This window comes from Chiloscyllium punctatum, chromosome 14, assembly GCF_047496795.1.
Source record: "Chiloscyllium punctatum isolate Juve2018m chromosome 14, sChiPun1.3, whole genome shotgun sequence".
Taxonomy (NCBI): domain Eukaryota; kingdom Metazoa; phylum Chordata; class Chondrichthyes; order Orectolobiformes; family Hemiscylliidae; genus Chiloscyllium; species Chiloscyllium punctatum.
The window spans coordinates 44,679,796-44,699,075 of NC_092752.1; the positions used below are offsets into that span (position 1 = coordinate 44,679,796).

Here is a 19,280-nt window from a genome sequence, read left to right on the forward strand (position 1 = left end):
CAGCTAGTTGCAGATTTGTTGTAGGAGCTAGAACTGACACGGAGATAGACACAACTGTAAGATCTGCCACCTTTTACTTTGTGTAATCTCAGTGATGTAACCTGTAATGTATACTGATTAAATTGTGAGCTGAGATTCCTCGATTATATACAACCAGGCTGAAAATAGAATATATATGAACAGAATTTCAAACAGTCGAGTTCACATTAATGCTTAATATGCTACTTTACATCCCTGTGTGAAAGTTTAGACATAATAAAACCTTCTATTTTAAAATGAATAATTAATTTCATGAAATATAGCAACCAGTAGAATTGGCAGGTCAAAAATCACTGCAAAACTTTTATTGGTGGACATATGATTGAAGCTCTAATGTATAACGATTTGTACAGTTATATGTTCAGTTTGCTAAACATTGATATGAAACAGGGAGTAAAAAATATTTTCTAATTAAACCTGCAGCAACATATTTGAGTTCAAGATCAGTGCAACTTCCCAAATATGTAACAGTTTTTAAGGATACCAAGAGGCCAGCATTGCCACCAAAATTTGACTGGAGAGACAAGAATGTGGTTACACCTGTACAAAATCAACAATCTGTAAGTTCCTTTTTTCCTAAATTGGCTGGAAATATATATAGCTAAGTACTAAAACACTCTGTAACACATAGCATGCCATTATGTATCCTTTGCCCTGAAACAAGTTCTTGGCATTGTGAAGTCATATTGGGGTTGTACAGTGAGGCCTCTTTACAGCACTGTGTCCAGTTCTGGTCGTCCAGTTATTGGAAGATATTACTAAGCTGGAGAGAGTCCAGAGGAGATTTACAAGGAAGTTGCTGGGTACAGAAGGTTTGAGTTCTAAAGAAAGGCTGGATAGACTGGGACTTTTTCAAAAGAGTATGACTTTGTATAGATTTATAACATCATGAGAAGTATAGTTAGGGATAATAGGTGTCTTTTCGCTAGAATGGTGGATTTCAAACTGGGGGACACATTTTTAAGGTAAGAGGAGATCAATTTTAAAAAAGACATGGCCTTTGTTTTACACACAGGGTGGTTCGCTTGTGGAATGAACTTCTTGAAAAAGTGATCATTGTGGGCACATTTAAAAGACACTTGGATAAGTACATGAATAAGAATAGTTTGGAGGGATATGGGTCAGGAGCAGGCAAGTGGGAGTAGTTTAGTTTGGTTATGTTTGCTATGGACTGGTTGGACCAAAGGGTATGTTTCCGTACTGTATGATTCTAATCTTTACATACCGCTGTGTTCTTTGTCATTCCTTTCATTTGCCAGTGTCTTCCTTCAATTTTCAAGCTACCCAATATTGATATTCTCTTTCTTCCCTTCCTCTTTTGCCTTGAAATATTCCCACCTTAACATCTCTTACCAACCTGTTTCCTGTTAAAATGTGCTATGTCCAGAGTCTCTGCTTTTTCCTAATTATGATTTGCCAGTTCTTAGTTCATCCAGTCAGTAATTCATTACTTATGATAGTTTTCTATGAAACTGATCCTTTCCACACTCCTTCATATTTCACAAGGTATTCCTTCCAAAAAATCCATGTCATTCATTCAAGCAAAGCAATACTCCAACTCAAGCGTTTTACAAGCCATTTTTTGAGCTGCGTGTTCGATTTTCTAAATATGGTGTCTCCTGTTGCTATCCTTGTTCTTATTTCTACATGTAGATTTAATCTTTCCTACTTGAACTCTTGTTTAAAACATTACCCTGCAGATTTTAGAAAGAGGAGCTGAAAGTTCCAGATAAATTCAGCAGGTCTGACAGCATCTGTGGAAAGAAAAATAAGTTAACATTTCAAGCCCAATATGATGCTTCATTACCCAGACTAACAAGCAACATCACTAACCTTGTGCATCCTCTTTGCAGTCTGCTCATTCACTCAGGAAACACCTCTACCTGAACCAACAGTAATTGTTGTTCCACCCACTTCCACCTTTTGTAATGCCTGCCTCTCATTCATTCTAGGAGTAAAACAACCAAGGGCAAAAAGAGTGAAGGCTCACCTCTGATCAGTGGAGGATTTTGACTCTGACCACCCTGAGCAGGGTTTAGACTGATGCGTGGGGCTTCACTTGATTTACTGTGTTGGGATCTCTTCAGCAAAGGCTTTTCCTCATGACCGGACTCAGGCCTGTTGACGCCGGTGCTTTGTACCTGAGCTAAATGGCTTGCAAAATAGTAGTAATGTGAACTGAGTATCTCTGGCTGAGGGGGCGATTCACAAAAAGCAAGGCAGAAACGCTGCAAGCATCCAAGAAAGGTTGGAGTCAGTGTGGGCGGCACGGTGGCACAGTGGTTAGCACTGCTGCCTCACAGCGCCGGAGACCCGGGTTCAATTCCCGCCTCTGGCGACTGACTGTGTGGAGTTTACACGTTCTCCCCGTGTCTGCGTGGGTTTCCTCCGGGTGCTCCGGTTTCCTCCCAAAAATGTGCAGGTCAGGTGAATTGGCTATGCTAAATTGCCCGTAGTGTTAGGTAAGGGGTAGATGTAGATGTAGATGTAGATGTAGGGGTATGGGTGGGTTACGCTTCGGCGGGGCGGTGTGGACTTGTTGGGCCGAAGGGCCTGTTTCCACACTGTAAGTAATCTAATCTAATCTAAACACTATACAGCAAGCAAAATGCTTGAGATACTTTTTAAGATATTAGGAGAAAGGTATAGAGGAGACATCAGAGGAGGGTTCTTTATTCAGAGAGTTGTGAATTCATGGAATGCGTTGCCAGCTGTGGTGGTGGAAGCAGAGTCACTGGGGACATTTAAGCGACTGCTGGACATGCACATGGAGAGCAGTGAATTGAGGGGTGGGTAGGTTAGGTTATTATATTTTACATTAGGATTAAACCTCAGCACAACATCATGGGCCAAAGGGCCTGTTCTGTGCCGTACGTTTCTATGTTCTGTGTTCTATACAGCTTGGTCCACTCCATGAGACGAGTATGTGTCCCTGAGCACGAAGTGACCTTACTACAGTTATTACAATGATTGTTGCTGGAGCAGTCCAAAGTACATTGCTAAAGTGCAGAAGCATTCTTTAAGTAACAAAAGTACAAAGAGAATACAGAACAGTACAGCAAAGCAACCGGTCCTTCAACCCTCCAAGACTGCACTGACACATGATGCCTTTCTAAACTAAAAAACCTTTTGCCTCTTACATGGACTGTACCCTCTATTCCCTGCTATTCGTATATCTGCCCAGATGCCTGTTCAGCATTGCGATTGTATTTGTCTCCACACTTGCTCTGGTAGCGCATTCCAGCCACCACCTTCTGTGAAAGACTTGTTTCTCACGTCTCCTTTAAACTTACTCCCTTTTACTTTCAACCTACACCCCCTAGTAATTGACATTTCTATTAGCCTGGGGAAAAAGACTCTGGCTTTCCATTCTATCCACGTGTCTCATGATTTTGTAAACTTCTATCACATCGCCCCTTACCTTTGATGTTCAAGTGAAAACAAACCAAGTTTGCCCAATCTCTCCTCATAACTAATACCCTCCAAACCAAGCAACTTCCTGGTAAACCATTTTTGTACCCTCTCCAAAGCCTCCACATTCTTCTGTTAGTGTGGTGACCAGAACAGTACACAGTTTTCTAAATATGATCTAATTAAAGTTCCCTACAGCTAACATAACTTGCCAATTTTTATACTCCATGCCTTGACAATCTTATCCACTTGTGTTGCACCTTTCAAAGAAATATGAACTTGTACACCTAGCTCCCTCTGTATGTTGATGCTACTAATGGTTCTGCCATTTACTGTACACCTCCTTACATTACATCTTCCAAAATGTACCACCTCACATTTGTCTGGATTAAACTCCATCTGGCATTTCTCCACTCAAGTCTCCAGCCTATCTGTATCCTGCTGTAACCTCTGGCAATCCTCCGAACTATCCTAAGCTTTCCCAATCTTTTTGTCATCCATAAATTACGCACCTACTTTCTCCTCCAAATCATTTACGAGCAATAGTACCAGTACTGATTCCTGCAGGGTGCTGCTGGTCACATAGCTCCAATAAAAGAAAACCCTCTTCCACCACAACTGTTTGTCTTCTACGAGTGTGCCAGTTATAAATCTATCTTGCCGGTTCATTGTAGAACCAATGTGACTTAATCTTTGGATCAGTATACCATAAGGGACCATGTCAAAGGCCTTGCTAAACTCCATATAGATAACATTTACTGCCCTGTTCTCAATCATTTGGCTCACTTCCTCAAAAAACTCAATCAAGTTTGTGAGTCATGATCTTCCCCGCATAAAGCCATGTTGCTGACCACTAATAAGACTGTCTTTTTCCAAATGTGAATAGATCCTTTCTCTAAGAATCTTCTCCAACTATGTCTGTGCCTTGGATGTAAGGCTCTCTGGTCTGTAATTTCCTGGATTATCCCTGTTGCCCTACTTTAACAAGGAATATAACATGTAAGATGAAGGTTCATATCAAATGCCGGTGTGTTTAGACGTGGAGATGGATTTAGACAGTGCCCAGTAAGAACATAGGAAAAGAAGCAGGTTATTGAGCCCATTGAGCCATTTAAAATGACCTTTGCCGATCAAACACTTCCGTGTCTTTTACTTGCTGCACCCTCACAACCCTGCTTTATCACTCACAATTTCTATCTTACACATATTCAAAGACTAAGTTTCCACAGCATTCCAAAACAAAAGTTTCTTCTCATTACAGATATAAATGGTCATCGATCTTGTCAGTATTTTGTAGGTTTCAATGAAATCAGTTCTCATTCTTTGAAACTAGAGAATACAGACCCATTTTAACTAATATCCTGTTGTTGCACACCCTCCATGGCAATAATATCTTTCCTGAGATAGAGACAACAACTGCACATGTCCTGCAGGTGCAATCTAATCAAGCTCTTATGCAACTGAAACAAGATTTCACCACTCCTGAAATCATTTATAAAATAATGTTTAATATTCTGTTCGCCACTTTGATCTCTTCTGGGAGATTTCTTTTCTGTGAAAACAGATGCAAAGCAATCATTTAGCTAATCTATCATTTCTCTATTTCCCGTAATAAATTCTTCATGCATTTTAATGTATTTTCCCGATCAACAGATACCCATCCTCCATGGGTTTAATGCTCAGTTGATTTACCCAGTCTGTGTTCAGATTTAAGTTACAGACTGATAAAGATCAGCAGCACTGAAAAAAGGCCCTTTGGATTGTTGAGTCTGTTTTGGTCAAAGACAACCACCTAACTATTCTAATTCCATTTCCCAGCACTTGGCCATAGCTTTGTGTGCCTTGGCATGGCAAGTGTATGTTAAAACTTCTTCAATGTTATGAGGGTTTCTGCCTCTGCCGCACAAAGATAGTGAGTTCCAGATTCACAACACCCTCTGGATAAAGGAAATTTCCTCACGTTTCCTCTAACCCTCCTGTCCCTTACCTTGACTCTATGGCCCCAATCATTGATTCTTCCAACAAGGGGAAAAGGTTTTTCCTGCCTGATGTGTCTGTGCACCTCATTTTCTAGATCGCAATCATGTCCCTCTTCCGTTTCCTCTGTTCCAAGGAAAACAACTCCGATCTCTCTTCATAACTAATACTGTCCAGACCAGACAACATTCTGGGAAATCTCTTCTGCACTCTCTCCAGAGCATTTACATCTCTCCTGTAATGTGGATTCCAGAACTGCACACAAACCTCTCCCTGCGGTCTAACCAACTGTTCCATATGCCTTAACCACTTTATCTACTGTCCTGCTACCTTATGGTCTCCCTGATCCTTGGTGCTTCCCAGGGTCCGACCTTTCATTGTGTATTTCCTTGCTTTGTTAGTTCTGTCCAAAAACATCATCCTCTGCTTCCTGACACTCAGCCAATTTGCCAAAATTAATTGCATCACATGGGCTCTTACCTTTGTTATGATTCTTCAGTGCAGAGCCTTAAAAGCCTTGCTGAAGTTTAAGCAGACTACATCAAAGTTATTGCCCTCATCTACACACCCGGTTAACTCTTTGAAAAATTCCATCAAGTTGGCGAGACATTACTGCTGCTTAACAAAACCATGCTAACTGTTCATGCTTCCTTTAGGTTCCTCACCCAGAGGTGAAACTGTTTTGGCCCTTAATCTCCTGCTTTACATCTTGCTCCTTTCTTGGCTAATGGTGCCATTTTGGCTGTCCTCCAGACCTCTGGCATCTTTCCTGTGGCCAGAGGGGAATTGAACATTTTTGCAAGCACCCCTGTTATTTTCTCCCTTGCCTCATTCAACAGGCTGGGGTTCATTTCATCCGGCTCTAAAAACATTCCTACTTTTAAGTCTGGAAGGCCACTCAGAACCTCCTCTCTGTCTGTGCTAGCATCTTTAACTACACAGTCCTTCTCCTTGATTTCTATACACATACTGTCCATTTTACAAACGAACACTGGCACCCAAGTCCTAATTTAGAACCCTACCTACACCCCCTGGTTTCACACACAAATTACTACTGTGGTCCTTAATGGGCCTTACTCTTCTCATTGTAATCCTTAATGTTCTTATGAAATAACTTAGGATTTTACTTTATTTTAACCTGCCATTATTCTTTCCTTCCCCTTTTTTTGCTGTACTAATTTCCTTTGTCATATTGCGGCTGTACTGGACATTGGTTAGGCCACTTTGGGAATATTGTGTGCAATTCTGGTCTCCCTCCTATCAGAAGGATGCTGTGAAATTTGAAAGGGGTTCAGAAAAGATTTACAAGGATGTTGCCAGGGTTGGAGGGTTTGAGCTATAGGCAGAGGCTAAACAGGCTGGGGCTGTTTTTCCTCCAGTGTCAGAGGCTGAGGGGTGACCTTATAGAGGTTTATAAAATCATGAGGGGCATGTAAAGGGTAGATAGACAAGGTAAGTAGACACACTTCGCTGGATGGCACGGTGGTCCTGAAGTGTCTATTACTGGAGGTACTGGGTGCACATAGCCTCCTCCAAATAAGGCGGTGAAGCGGCTCCGTGTCTAGTACAGACCTCAATGTTTCTGATTGTCCTGAGGATGACATTCCATGGTCCCATTCAGACCCAAATTCCAGTTTGTGTTGTAGGGTCTGCAGCTGCCAGGTTTGTTTGCAAACTGTCTGTGGGCAGTTACAGCCTGTCTGGATTCTGTAGCCTGTGGGTTGACATAAGTCACTTTAATCAAGACTGGCTTCATTTCCCAGCATGCTTTAGTCCTTGTCCACCTTATCAAATGCATCATAAATTTATCACTTTGAGTGGCCTGTTGGGCAACATTCTCTCTTGATCCTCAACGCGAAGTGTGATGGATCACATAATAAAAGACCAATTTCTTGTGAGGTGAGTATACAGTCATCGAGATTAAGCATTTAAACCACTATACTGTTACAGATAGCATATGAGAATTGCACAAACATGAGCTATAGGGAGATGCTGAACAGGCTGGGGCTGTTTTCCCTGGAGTATCGGAGGTTAAGGGGTGATCTTGTAGAGGTTTACAAAATTATGAGGGGCATGGATAAATAGACAAAGTCTTTTCCCAGGGGGTTGGGGAGTCCAGAACTAGAGGGCATAGGTTTAGGGTGAGAAGGGGAAAAATATAAAAGAGACCTCAGGGGCAATTTTTTCACGCAGAGGGTGGTACGTGTATGGAATGAGTTGCCAGAGGACGTGGTGGAGGCTGGTACAATTGCAACATTTAAAGGACATTTGAATGGGTATATGAATAGGAAAGGTTTGGAGGGATATGGGCCGGGTTTGGAGGGATGTGGGCTGGCAGGTGGGACTAGATTGGGTTGGGATATCTGGTCAGCATGGAGGGGTTGGACTGAAGTGTCTGTTTCCGTGCTGTACATCTCTATGACTCTAAATGAGCTAATACAAAATTCAGTGCAAATTCAAACCGAAACAAATGTTATCAAGCCATAAGAAAAAGATTTCTAATGAAAATTTCTGTAACAAAAAGTTGAAAATTGAACAAGCATTATAAAACCAGGGAATATTTTATACGTTCAATAAATAGCCGAATACAACAAAAAATTCATAGTGAGAAATGGAAAAATCAAACAAATGTTATAAAATCACAAAAAAATTCATTTAAAACAATTGAGCAAACGTTCGAATATTTTATACCCAATGGTAACTAAGATTCAATCGGCCTAGTCACATATTTACAATGTTTCAATGAGCTTGGGGAGACCGTACGTCTGAGTGAGGTTTCTAGACCTATGGCCTGGTCTGTTTGATGTCTCATGGGTGTTGTTCCCGGTGACAACTATGATCCAGATGAGGTATATCTCAATTGCGTTCCGCGCAGTTATGGTTATCCTGGAGAGAGATCACGGTCATTTCTGTTGTTACCATTGTTTAATTGCTAGATAGTTTTGAACCAATGTAATGCCGATGATGCATCTTCCCTAACCCTCCCCTATTTTTTTCCCAAAACAAGAATAAAAAAGAATATAGGAATGGGAACCTCATATGAAATGTTGGGTCCGGTTGAGAGGCCTGGTAGGCTCCAATCTCGATTTCTAGTGGTAGGGATTAGAGTGGTTGAAACAACGTGACCACGGTTTGGTCAGCAAAGACACATGGAGTGAGGTGGTCATGATGGCCCATGGTTTAAAGACAAGTGAAGGTGAAGATGCCTTGCCCAGAGGACTAAGACGAGGCAGTCAGCATGACCAACAATTTAAAAATAAGTAAAAGTGAAAGACGAGACCAATGATTTAAATATGAATGAAAGTAGGAAGGCAACCCAAGCGTAACCTGGTTAATCCCAACCAGCGCGCATAGAAATAAGCGTTGGAAGATGTGTGAGGTGCGTATGAATATGGACCATCAGAAACAGTTGCACCTTGCCTTGAGTGGTTGTCAGGAACCATTTCATCATCTGGATTAGTGACTGAGTGGTTGTGTCAAATAGGCACCAAATAGAGAGTCATCATTATGATCTGAATCCTCTGTCTCTGGGGACATGGCCATATTCAATCCTCCTGGTTCCCATTTTATGTCTGGTCATTCCCTCCAGTAATGACATCCAGAATTACCATTTGACAATCTGACTTAGTCTGTTCTTCCATCATTCGTACCAGCCTTTTTGGAGGGTCATGTTTCCACGGGGCAGGTACACCATCTGGGTTGTGTATTATAGTGAGTCAGGGATGTTCGATGTGCCTGTCTGAGAGGGGGTTATTGGGAAGTCATGTCATGTCCAGCCTGTCGGGAAGGTATGACATGTCCGTGTTGTTTTTAATCTTTGTGGGACTTGGGCATCACTGGCTGGCCAGCATTGATAGGCCATCTCTATTTGCCTTTGAGAAGGTGGTGGTGAGCTGCCTTCTTGAATTGCTGCAGTCCACTTGCTGTGGGTTGACCCACAATGCCGATAAGGAAGGAATTTCAGGACTTTGACCTAACGACTCTGAAAGAATGGCGGTATATTTCCAATCAGGATGGAGGGGAACTTGTAGGTGGTGGTGTTCCCAAGTACCTGCTGCCCTTGTCCTTCTAGATGGAAGTGGTCATGAGTTTGGAAGGTGTTGACTAAGGATATTTGGTGAATTTCTGCAGTGCATCTTCTAAATAGTATACACTGCTGCTACTGAGCGCCGGTGGTGGAGAGATTGAATGTTTGTAGATGTGGTGCCAATCAAGAGGGTTGCTTTGTCCTGGATGGTGTTGTTGAGTGTTATTGGAGCTGCACTCATCCAGGGGAGTATTCCATTATACTCCTGACTTGTGCCTTGCAGATGGTGGACAGGCTTTGGGGTGTCAGGTGGCAGGTTACTCACCACAGTATCCCTAGTCTCTCACCTGCTCTTGTAGCCATTGTGTTTATATGGTGCATCCAGTTGAGTTTTTGGTCAATGATAAACCCAAGGATGTTGACAGTGGGGGATTCAGTAATGGTAATACCAATGAAGGTCAAGCTCCCTCTTATTGGTGATGGTCATTGTCTGGCATTTGTGTGGCGCAAATGTTAATTGCCTTTTGTCAGACCAAGCCTGGATATTAGATTAAATTACTTACAGTGTGGAAACAGGCCCTTCAGCCCAACAAGTCCACACTGACCCTCCGAAGAGCAACCCACCCAGACCCATTCCCCTACATTTATCCCTTCACCTAACACTACGGGCAATTTAGCATGGCCATTTCACCTAACCTGCACATTTTTGGACTGTGGGCGGAAACCAGAGCACCCAGAGGAAACCCACACAAACACTGGGAGAATGTGCAAACTCCACACAGACAGTTGCTTGAGGCGGGAATTGAACCCGGATCTCTGGCGCTGTGAGGCAGCAGTGCTAACTGCTGTGCCACCCGTGACTTATGACAGAGGGAAGGTCGTTGATGAAGCAGCTGAAGACTCTTGGGTCTCGGGCACTACCCTGAGGGACTTCTGCAGAGCTGTCCTGGAGCTGAGATGACTGACCCTCCATAACCTCAACCATCTTCCTTTGTGCCAGGTATGACTCTAACCAATGGAGTTAGTTGGCAGTGAGCCATTCCAATCTATTAGAGAGTGTCCTATTTAGTCATTTAAAGTATTTGGGGGGTCCATTGGACGTGGAAACTGCTGTCGGTAGCAGTGAAGGAAGTATATCATTTTTGTCAAGGGGATACTCTGAGGATGTGTCATGGAGTTTCTTATTTGTCTTATTGGTCTTTCTTGTTCTCGAACAGTGTCATCCACCATACATACATTAGGGTGATGAGAGTGGCTGTGTTGATCATTAAATCTCAAGGTGTTTAGGGTTGTGCAGGTACCTCCAGTAACCCAAAGAAGTTCTACAGGGCGGTCTCCTACCTTGCCATTGACTAGTGATCTACCGACACTATCCAACTTTGTGTCGCAGACTCACAATGGGGAGGCAGAAGCCTGACACTGTCATGTTGATGCCTCGTAGGTTGGGAGTGAGGGTTATATGAGTTGACTAATGTCCATGGCATGGATTCAAGCCTGCCAAGTAGAGTTTTCTAATGGGAGTTGATGACTCCCTCTATCACCTGTGGGTCCCACTGCAGTCAGTGGTCCCTGTGGCTGTGAATGCGATTGTGCATGGGCTGAACATTCTTACTCATTGTATCCTGTGCACCCGCAGTGGTAACACCGCGCTGGCTGCCAAGTGTTCCCTTGCTGTGTGCCTCCATCTCTCCCTATAGCTGTGTAAGGTGGAGCTGGATTCCTTGGGTAAGAGTTGCCCTCTCTTTCTTCATTCTTCCACACCGGACCCTGATTGGTGTTTTGGAAAGGAAGCATGTTCCCTCCTTTCTCTATCTTGCTTTTATTCAATTCCTGGGCTTTTCTCTCACACCCAGGACATTCTCCTCAGCACCTATGCCTCATTGTGGCTTGGCTCTGTGGAATCGAAATTCATACAGACCTTCCTGCTCTCCTCAGTGTCATGGGAAACTAGAGTCCTAGCCCACGTGGCTGAGTCAGCCTCAGATAACTGACCTCTGTCTAAGTCTCTGTAAACTCCTGTAAAGCGTATCCATAAGCAACTGGCAAAGGCATTTGGGTGTTCCCCTTCTTTTGCCTGCACTTACTCAAGTTATCAATGCAGTCCCCTTTATTATAATCGATCACTGTTAGGATTGCCTTTTTCATGATGGCAAGGGTTCTGTCCCCTCCATTTAGTGGGGCTGTGATCATGTACTGACTGACTTAAACACATACCAGTCAGTTTCATCTCTGTCTCGTCCAGCCCGTGTAAGACTTTCTGCTGCCAGACCCTCTCAAAGAACCTAAACAGATCAGCTGATGATTCAGATTTGGGAGATGTTTTTGTGGTTTCTGCTAACTGTACCGCTGTAAATGGGATGGTATATGTGATTGCGAGGGCTTCAGTGTCCAAACCTATCTCTCAGTAGTTATCGGGTTAATTTCGACTGGGGATGTTCCAATGGCCGCTGAAGGAGTTGACTGCTCTGGAAAGGGTGGGGGTGGACCCCACTTCCTCATGCCCAGCGATATGCCAGGAGCATCTTCCCTGAGCTCATCCCAATATATCCCTTGTTCTTCTCCATCCTCCCTAACCTTTCCTTATGTGCATATTATTCCATTTCGAATCGAGAGCTGTGCTGTTGATACCCTGCGGGAACTTGATATGGTCTGCAGCTGTCTGTCTCTTTTCTCTGTCTGCCTCGTGTAATACTCTGACTGCTGCCTGCAAATCTAAACATTTATTTTTCAGTTGTCTTGCTTCCTTCTCAGTGACCTTTCTCTAACACTACGTGATGAGTGTCCTGACATGCCTGTTCACTTTGGGATTGGTATTGCTCCATGTGGAGCAGGTTTGCCTGATTCCTCTGGCCCTGAGCTGTGTTTTTCAGCTTTAACTCTTTGATTTCCCTTTTTGCGTGCACTAGTTCATTATGGATGGTTTTTAACTCCTGCTCTGTTCGTAGTAACTGCCCTAAACAACACATATCATCGTAATCTTCTCAAGTTTGGAAGCCTGCTTCCCTTGAGTTTTTGTAAGATCATCCCAATATTTCTGCCCTTGGGATCTTGGTCCCATTTTATCATTACAACAAAATTCTGCCCATATGGGCCACTGAATAGGCTGTTTGATTTCCTTAGAGCAGAGGAGGCTGAGGTGGTGTCTGATTTGCGTTACACAAAATTATGAGGTATAGATAGCGTAGATCGTAAGAATCTTTTCCATATGGCAGATATGTCTAAGACCAAAATAAGCTGAGGCTATTTTCCCTGGAACTGCGGAGTGACATTATAGAAGTTTATAAATCGGGAGCAGCATGGATAGGATGGACAGCCAAGGTCTTTTCCACAGAGAAGTCCAAAACTAGAGGGCATAGGTTTAAGATGAGAGGTGAAAGATTTAAAAGGGACCTACAGAGCAACTTTTTCACGCAGAGAGTGGTGCATGTATGGAGTGAGTTGGCAGAGGAAGTGTTGCAGGCTAGGACAATTACAACATTTAAAAGGCATCCAGATGGGATGGATATGAATAGGAAGGGTTCAGGCGGATCTGGGCCAAATGCTGGCAAATGGGACTTGATTAATTTAGGATATCTGGTCAAAATGGACGAGTTGGAGGGAAGGGTTTGTTTCTGTGCTGTACTTCACCAGAGGCAAAGTTGAAGGTGAGGAATAAGTGATTCAGTGGATATCTGAGGAAAAAGAAAATTCACCTAGACGGTGGTAGAAATATGTATTATGCTGCATGAGAGGGTGGTACAGGCAACATTTAAGAAGCATCTGGATGAGCACTTAAATTGGCAGGACACAGCAGGTTAATAGGATAATTTAATTTTTGATTTGTTGGTTTACATAGATGTGATGGGCCGAAGGGCCTGCTTCTATTCTACATGACTCTAGGACTGTGCTGACAGACCCAATGTTCAGTCTGGTCCTACCACCTCATTCCGTTTCTTCTCACTTAATTTGTAATTCTCAAGACATTTCATGTTGGTTCCAGAATTTCCAGTTTTCTGGCCCTAGCTGCATCCTCTCTTCTGTGAATGTGCAACACTTCTACATGTCCATCCCACATCAGCATGAGCTGAAGGCTCTTCACCTCTTCCTTGAAGTCCAGTGTCTTCCTCTCAAACTGAAGGATGAACGCTGTTATGATGGTCATTGCCCCATAGGGCTCCTTCACCTTACACTCCCTAATCAAGTTCGCCTCATTACACATCATCAAGTCGAGAATTGTCTGTTCCCTAGTGGGGTATATCACAAGCTGTTCCAAAAAAGCCATTTTGTAGACATTCTGCAAATTCCTTTCCCTGGGATCTGCTACCAACCTGATTTTCCCATCCAATCTGCATATTGAAGTCCCCCATGATTACTGTCATTGAGATTTTCTTAAATGCCTTTTCTATCTCCTGATTTATTTATTTCCTCACATTCTGACTACTGGTAGGAGGCCTGGACATAACTTCCAGCAGGACCTTTTTTTTTCCTTTGCGGTTCCTCAACTCAACCCATAGATTCTATGCCTTCCGACTCTATAACACTGCTTGTTTTTGATTCAATTTTATTTCTTACTAACAAGGTAACCCCACCCCCTCGGCCCATCTGCTGTCCTTTCAATAGGATGTGTTCCTTGGATATTTAGTTTTCCAACTCTGATCCCCTCGCAACCACGTCTTTGTCATACCAAAAACATAATTCCTGCCAATTTCAAACTGTCCCACAAGCTTATTTACCTGGTTTTGTATAATGCATGCAGTTAACTACACCACCTTCAGTCCTGCGTTGACTGCCTGCCTTCTTCGAGTTGTCCTCTTCTCTGCAAAAAAGTTAGATTGCTGAGTTTTTCAATACTTTGTCCTTTTAGTTCTTCTGGAAACTTTAATAACCTCTGATCCCTCCCACCACTTGAACTTCTTCTTTAATTTTCCATGCAACTGAACCCACCTATTATTTAGTTTAAAGCCTTATCCACACCATCCCTAGTTATTCAATTCACTAGGATTCTGGTCCAAACATGATTGAGCTGAAGCCCCTCCCTTCATAATAGCTCCCTCCTACCCAGTATTGATGCTGAGATGAGATATTGTGGGCGGCACGGTGGCACGGTGGCACAGTGGTTAGCACTGCTGCCTCACAGCGCCAGAGTCCTGGGTTCAATTCCCGCCTCAGGCGACTCTCTGTGTGGAGTTTGCACGTTCTCCCCGTGTCTGCGTGGGTTTCCTCCGGGTGCTCCGGTTTCCTCCCACAGTCCAAAGATGTGCAGGTCAGGTGAATTGGCCATGCTAAATTGCCCGTAGTGTTAGGTAAGGGGTAGATGTAGATGTAGGGGTATGGGTGGGTTGCGCTTCGGCGGGGCGGTGTGGACTTGTTGGGCCGAAGGGCCTGTTTCCACACTGTAAGTAATCTAATGTCCCATCAATTTGAACTTTTTCTGCACATTAGTCTTTGAACCGCATGTTTACCTGTTCAATCATGTTGACCCTATGCCAATTAGCTTGTGGTTCAGGGAGTAAAATCCAGAGATTAGCACCTTCTTGATTCTACTTTTTAATTAAGCTCCTAGCTGCTCATATTCCCTCAGCAGAACCCCTTTCCTTTTCCTGCATCCTCTTTGGTACCTACGTGGATCATGACAACTGGATCTTTCCCTTCCCACTCCAAGTTCTTTTGCAGCTGAGATGAGATATCCTGAAACCAGGCACCAGGCAGGCAAGCACAGCTTTTGGGACTCTCAATCCTGGCCAGAGAGAAGAGTGTCTATTCCCCTCATAATACTATCCCTTATGACAGCTACATTTCTCTTTCTTCCCATTGCCATGATACTTTGGTCAGTTTGTTCATTCTCCCTACAGTGATACACAGAGCAGCGAGACAAGCTCAAGTGCTGAAGTTGCTTCAGCACAATGTCCTGGATATCTCTACTTGCTTTGTTTGTAGTCACGCCTTCCTGTCCCTGGCCACTGACCAAATTTGAGATAGTTCATCTAAGGGGTATGACTCTCTCCTGAAACAGATTATCCAGGTAACTCTCCCCCTCCTGGATGTGTCACAGTGTTTGAAGCTCAGACTCCAGCCCATCAACCCTGAGCCAGCGTTCCTCAAGCAACCAGTACTTGCTACAGATGTGGTCACTCCGCACCACAGTAGGGTCCATCAGCTCCGATATCACATGGTTAGAATACATCTCTAAGCCTTGCATCTCAATTTTTTACTTAGTTCATAATTTAATTTTTAAAAAATCTTTACTGGTCTTATAGTTGTGACCTGTAAATACTTTCCTAATTACCTGCAATAGATAGTCATATTAGTAACTAACAGCAATGAATTTAATTTTCCTGTGGTATGACTCGTGTGCTGGGCCCCTGAACCTGGGCTTCAACTTATCCTGTTAAAAAATCTTGATAATCTGTGAGCCAAAAAAAGCGAGTAAAAAGCATCTTTTCTCTTCTGCACCAAATTCCCTGAGCTATTACTCTCGCTCCAGCTGAGTCCGACTTCAGCTGTGATCCTGCTTTCCCCGGCTGCATGCAGTTTACTGAACTTATGCTTTCACAGGTCCTCTCTTAAATAGAGTTGAGCTGACCCACACAAGTTAAGCTTCAATAGTAATTAACATGTTTTGAGGCCCTGTTCAGGCTTCAGGTGAATGACTGATAACTGTCCAGCTACTTCTTCAATAGGCTACTGAATTTTAAAGTTTTAAAACGGAAAAAGAAAAAAATGTACTTGTTCTATTCTCATGCTGCCTCCAATTCCCCTGAACTACATACTCTCTTGACCAAGTTTCACTCCAGCTTTGATCTCTGCTTCTTAACTGTGTGCAGCTTTACTGGATGAGAAAGTGAGGACAAGTAGGTCTGTAGGTTTGTTGTTGAAGGTGAAATGGGTGGTAAGGCATAAGTCCACTAGCTTGATGGCATTGTCCTTGCTGATGAAGTTGGTGGTGTTTGGTGCCTGTGTTTTTGGGTCTTCTAATAATGTAGTCAGTGTTTCCTTGGCCAGGTTGATGTTGATGAATGTGAACAGGGCTGTTCCATCAACAGAGACCATTATATCATCCTCTTCTATCTTGGTGTCTTTGGTCTTCAGGAGTTCTTGGGTGGAGTGGATGGAGTGGCATGAGTCTTCTACTAAGTGTTTTAGTCTTTGGCCAATCTGTAAGTTGGTATTCCAGGTAGCAAGACTATGGATCTGAGGAGGGCTCCTGGTTTGTGAATTTTGGATAATCAATAGAAGCATAGTGTGTTGGATCCATCTGGTTTCATTTTTTGGAAGTCGGTCTGATTTATTTCTCCAGATTTCTGAAGTATTTTTAAGTAGGGCTGTGATTCAGTTCTCTAGTTGTGGGTAAAAGCAAATTACTGCGGATGCTGGAACCTGAAACCAAAAGAGAAAACCTTTGACAAAGGGTCAGTTAGACTCGAAACATCAGCTCTTTTCTCTCCTTATAGATGCTGCCAGACCTGCTGAGATTTTCCAGCATTTTCTCTTTTGGTCTCTAGTTGTGGGGTCGGGTCTATTGTCACTTGTTGGTTCGCGTTGGTATCTGCAAGTGGTGCATTTGCTATCTCAATGTCATCTCTTTGATTTAAAAATGACTGTCAAGCATTCTTTGTCTGCAGGTAGGATAACAATGTTTTTACGTTTTTTTTTCAGTCTTTCTAGTGCTCTGTTTTCTTGTGTACTGGGTGTGTTTCCTTCCTTTTTCCTGCTTAATGTTGGTGCGACTGGGTTTCTTCTGTGAGTTGGTTGTCTTTCAGTGTTGATTCTAACGTTGCTAAGAAATCTTTCTTGTCAGCATCCTGGGAAGTTATAATTTAATTCTCTTACTAAGATGACTTTTTCAGTAGCTGTTAAGGGTCGATCAGTTAAGTGCTTTTCTCCATGCTTTTGTGTTGTCTGTGTTGTTATTTTGTATATATTTGTTGAGTTTTTTTCTGCACCTCAAGTTTTTTATCCTTTTCTGTGTTTGTTGCTATCTAATGTCTATGGCTTGTTGTACTGTGTCCGTCCATTAATGGTCTGTTGCATTAATGAGTAAAGATTTTTGGCTTGAACTTTCCCGGTTGTATTTACGAAGTCTGTTGTGGGCATCATTAATAATTTCTCTCAGCATTCTGCAGCCGTTTTGCTCTGTTATTCATTTGGCTAGTGAGGTATTAAGGGGAAGTTTGTACTTCACCGTCAACAACAAAACTTACAGACAAACCAATGGTACACCCATGGGATCTCCGAAATCAGGGTTCTTAGCAGAGGCAGTAATGCAGAGACTCGAACAAACAGCTGTACCAACCATCCAACCCAAACTCTGCGTCCGCTACATGGATGACACCTTTGTCATCATTAAACAAAATAAATTAAAGCAAACCTTCAAGACCATCAATAATACCCTTACTGGCATAAAATTCACTAAAGAGGAGGAAAGCAACAACAAATGTAATCTAATCAAATCAAACTGCCATTCCTAGATGTCGCAGGAGAGCGAACAGCCAATGCGGAACTTCAAACCAGTATCTACAGGAAAACAACACATATGGACCAAATACTGAACTGCAGAAACAATCATCCCAACATCCACCAACGAGGATGCATTAGAACAGTGTTTCAACGAGCCACCACACACTGCAGCACAGAGGAACTATTCAGAGCAGAGGAAAATCACCCATACCGTGTATTCAAAAAGAATGGGTACCCAATGAACACAGTCCACCAATTTCTCAGCAACAAACCCAAACAAGCAGACAAAATACATCCAGAAACCCGAGCCACTCTCCCCTACATCAAAGACATCTCGGAAATGACTGCCTGACTACTCGGACCTCGTGACATCATGGTAGCCCACAAATCCACCAACACACTAAAACAATAGCTAATTAATTGAAAGACCTATACAGACAACAGGCAAAACTAATGTCATTTATAAAATACCTTGCAAGAACTCTTAACAAACATTACATTGCACAAACAGGCAGAAAACTAGCCAACAGGATACATGAACATCAACTAACCACAAAAAGATATGACCCACTCTCACTAGTATCCTTACATACAGATGAGGAAGGACACAACTTTGACTGGGACAACACAACCATCCTAGGACAAGCCAAACAGAGACACACACAAGAATTCTGAGAAGAACGGAATTCCAACTGGAACCTTATCAACAAACACATTGACTTGGATCCCATTTACCACCTGCTGAGGGAAAAAACAGGAAATGATGGCACCACAGGAAATGATGGCACCACAGGAAATGACATCACCAACCCATGGAAACCTAAACATAAAAATAGAAAGCGAGCCATGCTACCAGTGCTTCATCCGGAGACTCATGGTATGACAACAAAACATCTGAAAATGAACTTTCCAGCTCAGCAAGCAAACCTACATCCAGATTCATGTATCTGTCTAGATACATCTTAAATGATACTATCATGCCGACCTCCACCACCTCTGCTGGCAATGCTTTCCAGGCACCCACCACCTTCTGTGTAAAGAACTTACCATGCATATCTCCTGTCAACTTTTCCCCTCTCACTTTGAACTCATGACACCTAGTAATTGAGTCCTACTCTGTGAAAAAGCTTCCTGCTATCCACTCTGTCTATACCTCTCATGATTTTGTAGACCTCAGTCAGGTTCCCCCCCCCCCCCCCCCCCCAACTTCCGTCTTTCTAATGAAAATAATCCTCATCTACTCAACCTCTCTTCATACCTAGTGCCCTTCATACCAGGCAATATCCTGGTGTACCTCCTCTGCACTCTCTCCAAAGCATCCGAATCCTTTTGGTAATGTGGTGACCAGAACTGTATGCAGTATTCCAAACGTGGCCGAACCAAAGTTTTC

At 43.0% G+C, this 19,280-nt stretch overlaps 1 protein-coding gene across 3 annotated transcripts in view; it reads left to right on the forward strand.

Moving 5' to 3' along the window:
- The window catches only part of ctso (cathepsin O), a 71,685-nt gene that overhangs the window by 15,468 nt on the left and 36,937 nt on the right, over window positions 1–19,280 (forward strand). For all 3 annotated transcript variants that reach the window (XM_072584278.1, XM_072584276.1, XM_072584277.1), the window contains exon 3: window positions 463–599. In XM_072584278.1, coding sequence (XP_072440379.1) covers window positions 463–599 — 137 coding nt within the window. The remainder of the gene's footprint in view (window positions 1–462; window positions 600–19,280) is intronic.